At 26.8% G+C, this 5552-nt stretch overlaps 1 protein-coding gene across 3 annotated transcripts in view; it reads left to right on the top strand.

Annotated features, from left to right (window-relative positions):
* Positions 1 to 1305: 1305 nt before the first annotated feature.
* The window catches only part of LOC108687381 (transcription initiation protein SPT3 homolog), a 9172-nt gene continuing 4925 nt past the window's right edge, over positions 1306 to 5552 (top strand). For 2 of the 3 annotated variants that reach the window (XM_018193109.1, XM_018193110.1), the window contains exons 1-5: positions 1306 to 1502; positions 1578 to 1708; positions 2589 to 2837; positions 2911 to 2992; positions 4817 to 5047. In XM_018193109.1, coding sequence (XP_018048598.1) covers positions 1466 to 1502; positions 1578 to 1708; positions 2589 to 2837; positions 2911 to 2992; positions 4817 to 5047 — 730 coding nt within the window. In that variant the 5' untranslated portion in view covers positions 1306 to 1465. The remainder of the gene's footprint in view (positions 1503 to 1577; positions 1709 to 2588; positions 2838 to 2910; positions 2993 to 4816; positions 5048 to 5552) is intronic. The other variant, XM_018193111.1, reaches the window with a different exon arrangement.

The raw sequence follows: 5552 nt of genomic DNA, 5'->3' as shown, positions 1-5552 counted from the left end.
ATTAATATAATATATTAAACATATTAAACGTTAACAAAATAATTCGAATATCACATAAGTATAATGGTTTAATCCAGTTTAATCGCCGCTGACATAGTATAAGTACATACAGTATAGACTGAACTTTTTATGATCTTCAATTTTTAGTGCACCTCGGTTTCCAACCATGGCTGCTTTCAGTAAGCTGAAATTGCAGATTAGGTTAGCTGGTTAAGTTAGGTTAGATTAGGTTAGGTTAAGGTTAGCTGATTAGGTTAGCTGGATCTCTTTTCCATAAAATATAATTAATTATTAAAAATTAAGTTTTATTTAAAAAATTAAATCAAATTTTTTTGAGACGCGAGATATTGTGTAGACTGTTATATTTGTATACGATAAAGTATTTTCGCAAAGTATGCATTTAAAGTATGCATTTGTGTACGTATTATTAAATTACAACTTTATATTTAATTACAATTTTCATGCAATATATTATTTTTTCATACATAATTATTCAATTACAATTTTCATCAATTTTATTCAATCAATATATTTAATCAATTATTATTTTTAATTTACTTATTACTGTTTAATATTATTATTATTAATGTGAATATTATCTTTATGTAATGAGTTCGTTAACATTATAATTATTATAATTCTGATTTAAAAATACTCACTATAAATAATTTTTATCATGACCGAATTATGTCTTTTTTTTTTAGAAAAATCATTCTATAGCTTTATAAAAACTCAAATTTATAAGCGCCTTTTTAATTGGCACAACATTCACAACATGGCGGCGAATCATGTGACCACTACATCAAAAGTACCGACGCTCGGTGCTTATACTATATACTTATTCATAATCAGACCTTGTACTTAGGCTTAAATTTATCTTTAGATGCTCAGCAGCCAATGAAATAATTCGTAGAGTATCTAAAGATAAATTTAAAGAAGCCTTAAATATAAAGCCTATAAATACGAGTATTATATACGAGAGACTATAAATACGAGTATTATATGCCGCTGAAGTCTGCTGGTCAAAAGTTGTATCAACTGCTTATGATGCAAATAGACTATTCATGATAATCATGATGCTAATATTATCTACTGCGATCTCAAAATATCGAAGAGTTTATACTCGTATTCATAGGTCTTATATTAAGGCTTCCTTAATTAAATTATGTCTGACTATGAATACGGGCATTAAAGTCACGTGATGCGATATTATCGCAGCTGCTTCTTGTCGCAGTGCCATCTGAAAATCTGAAATATGTCCACATGTGGTTAATCTAACCTAACCTCATAAAACTTGTCAAACCAAAATAAATTTAATAATTCGAAAACAAATACGAAAGTTTTATTTGTATATATATTTCTCGGATTTCTTTGTATGTTATTGATACAACAATTTTACATAAGAAGTTAATGTTTTTCATCGATAAATTAGAGATTACCAATATACATCAAAAGGAATACAGAAATGACTGAACAGGAAGAACTTGTCATTTGCGTGCCCGGTAATTATTTATGGATTTTTAGCGATGTCAATTTGCTTCGCAAATATTAAATTAATTTTGCAATATTTTTTCAAGGCCAAAGATTATGTGTAGCCGATAAGAGTAATGTAGCTGGTGCAGGGACATACGAGCAGCAGGGTTACATCTATTCGAAACTCGCTGGCATTGTAAAATTAGTAACAGACGACAAAGTAAAAATCTTCTGTGTTTGTATTTAACTCTCTTGAACTGACTTCAAAACCTAACAATTATACTGGATCTATGAGACCTATGTAATTTATGTTGACTAAAGGATACTAATTAATTTCAAGGAATCAAAATGACAGACTTTGTATAAAAAAAGAATTAGTACTAAGTTTATTTCAATAGCAATAATTCAAATTTGCAGATATAACATTATGAGTACTCATAATCCGTTCTTATTTTAAGACTGTATTAAGATTTTAATGTCTTAAGATTTTATTAAATTTTATTATGTAGCCTTCTGATAGATGATATTCATAGTCCGTTTTTATTTCAAGACTGTCTTAAGTAATAGCTTAAGATGCTAATACGGCCCTCTGATTGGTTCAAGATTTCTTAAGACTGTACTTAAGACAATATTGAATATAACTGACTATGAATGACATTTTAAGACTATACTTAAGACAGTCTCAAATATAAGAACTGATTATAAATACTGGCCGAAGAATAATTAAATATGACCAAATCCACTGTCAAATCCAAAAGAATATAATTAAATAGGTCCAATAGACACATGTTAGCTCTAGATGGTTAATATACTAGAATGGATCTTTCAAATAGTTTTAAGTAGTTTTAAGATATTTCTACCTTAATTTTTCATTCTCTGATTAACTTATGATACTTAATAATATAAAAATAATATAAAAATTCTATTTTTCTAACTATGAGTAATGATGGTATGATTTTGTAATGAGTAACTTTTAATATCACTCGTATAAAACTATCAATTTAGTGATTAATTATAGTTTGAAAAACACAATTTTTATATCAAGTTAAGCCATGTTAAATTTAAATCATACATTAATCAGATAATGAAAAATCAAGTCTATACTTATATTATAGACTCGTACAGTGGAAGTACATAGTATAACGGAACAAAGCATCGTTCCTGCACCAGGAGACATTGTGACGGCCATGGTCACTGTAGTGAATCAAAGATTTTGTAAATGCAGTATCAAGTGCGTAGGTGACATAGTGTTGACGAGACCTTACAGAGGAATATTGAGAAAGGAGGATGTTCGAGCAATTGACAAAGACAAACTAGAGATGTACAAGTGCTATCGACCTGGAGATATTATTCTCGCGAGAGTTGTATCCTTTGGCTTCGCTCTAAAACTAAACTTTCAAGGATTAAATCTATAATTTTTCTTATACCTCTTGATAGATGCCAATGACAGAAATACACTCTTATCAATTAAGCACCGCAGAAAATGAGCTAGGAGTAGTTATAGCTCACAGCGATGAAGGTAAAAAATCAGTATATATTCCCTTTGTTGACTTATTTTAACTTGTTATCTTACAGGTGTAGTTATGGTACCAATCAGTTGGACACAAATGCAATGTCCAAAATCTTTAAGTAAGGAATTCCGTAAAGTTGCTAAAGTTGTACCAGAACACATCGCGGCAGAACAAATTGAATAATAAATTACGAGTAATCAACTTTTCGACTATACGATAAATTTTAGATAATTATAAATTTTTATATATAAAAGATTTATATAAGTGAATATAATTTTTATATATTATTATTAAAGATCAATAATTGAAGCAACAAATAAAAACGTTATCAAATATTTGAATTGAAATCCTTTTATTTTATTTTTTTTTTTTTATTCATTATACACAACCTTGGCCATAAAGTCTAATTTTATCTATTGCATTGCTATTAATATAATCCTGGTGAAATTCTTTCTTATAATTTTTCAGAACTTTTATATAAAGCACTGTCACAAATTGATTGTAAATGTTCTATCTAGAGCTAACAAAAAATAAATTAAAAAACAATTTTATTGAAAAATATTTTTATAACAATTTTAATATTTTATTTAATCCTCTTTTGGTTTTTATTGCCTTTTTTATTGACTTTTTTTTCAAAAACTCAATAAATTGAGATTGCTTTATACCTGCCACGAATGAATATATTTAAAATTTTTTTATATATATCTTTTCCCCACCTCTTCTGTTGATTGGCATTCCGTGATAGTGGCAGCACTGTCAGTATTTTAATGTAAATATTGTATCGATGAATGAGTGCTTGTTTATAGTGTTTAATTTTCGTTCGAACATTTTACATTATATTATCATTTGATAAAGTAGTGACACAAATAAGCAAAAATGGCAGAAACATCATTTTTTAAACCGTCAGATACTGAATCATTGAATTACACTCAGGGTAAGCACTCATTGTAATTTATGAGGTTATGTATTCGATTTATATGTGTATATACAATAGAAATATATAGATAAAATTTATAATATTCTATATTGTAATTGTTATCTTATCAAAACTCATTAGCGCAAATAGAATTAATGCCAAATAAATATGGTAGCCTATGAGCTCAATATTATTAAATTGCTTATTAATTTCATTTGTGATATTTTTATTTAGGACTGTGTTTCAAAACTGAAAATTAAATTCGATGTGCAGTTTGCAGAATTAAATATGATATAAGTTCTCATCGAATTATTTAAGCACCGAAGATCTAATTTGACCATTCAAGGCTTTCATTTCCTAGTTATTGTGTATTCACATTATGATTTTAAAAGATATTTTGATAAATTCAACATTATTAGCTAATTTTATCTATTGCATTATTGTTAATATAATGTTTGCATACTTGATGAAATTTTTTTTTAAATTCTTTATATAATTTTTCAGAGAATTTTTTAGAGTTTCTATATAGTTCAATAAGTTTTTAAAAATTTTCAAATCTTTTGTACAAATTAGAACATTTTTCAGAAACATTCTGCTAAAAGTATTCATATCATCTTTTCTAGAATTTTTCAGATATAAATTCAAATATAAATTCTGAAATACATTATAAGATTTCTAAGATACAACATTCTATAATTTCTGAAGATTTATAAAAATTTAAAAATATTTAAAATATTTTTCCAGAAATCTTTATAAATTTAAAGATATGACAAATTCTTAAAAATCTTATGAGATATTATGAAAATTTTTTTCTTAGGATATTGACAAATAACTTCATATTAAATGCAGTTATTAAGTAAGATTAATTATGCTTTACACAAAATAAATGTTAAATGAAGTTGAATGGTTTGTGTAGAAATTCGGCAGATGATGCATGGGTTTGGTGATAGCAGCGAACCATTGTTCGAATCTGCAAAGATTATAGAGGATGTCGTGCTACAACAAATGAAAATAATAGTCAGAAGAGCTTGTGAAATAGCAGACAGACGAGCTAATTCGAAAAAAAGTAATATTATTAATGGAGAAGATCTTCTCTTTTTATTGCGTAAAGATAAGATCAGACTTCAGCGCATTGTGAAATATCTTGGTAAGTTAACAGTAAAATTTTTGAATTATAAGGTCTATTTTTTATTATTGCACTATAAACTTTCGATTTTGCTTTCGCTAAATTTTAAATATACAGAATGTATTTGAAATAACTCCCACTAATCATACAGTGCTATTCTTAATAAAAAACTGAGTCGGAAAGTCCTTTACTATTTTGTAATTTTCACAATAATTAAAGAGATATTAATTTTGAAAGATAGCCGAATAAAATCGATGTATATTACAATTTTAAGATATTCTTCAGTATTCTTTATGAAATATCTTGAAGATGTTTCTTAAAAAACTCTTAAAGCTAACTTAAAGTTGTCTTATGCATCGATTTTAAACATTTGCTCATTGAGTGATTAAAGAAAAATATTGCAAAACTTGCAAAATGGTAGAGGACTTTTTGACTCAGTTTTTTATTAGAAATAGCACTGTATGATTAGTGAACGTTATTTCAGATACACTCTGAATATATATCTATTTCATTTGAATTACATTTT

This window comes from Atta colombica, unplaced genomic scaffold (genome assembly GCF_001594045.1).
Source record: "Atta colombica isolate Treedump-2 unplaced genomic scaffold, Acol1.0 scaffold205, whole genome shotgun sequence".
Taxonomy (NCBI): domain Eukaryota; kingdom Metazoa; phylum Arthropoda; class Insecta; order Hymenoptera; family Formicidae; genus Atta; species Atta colombica.
The sequence above is the reverse complement of the archived record's forward strand: the minus strand, read 5'-3'. Positions and strand labels throughout refer to the sequence as shown.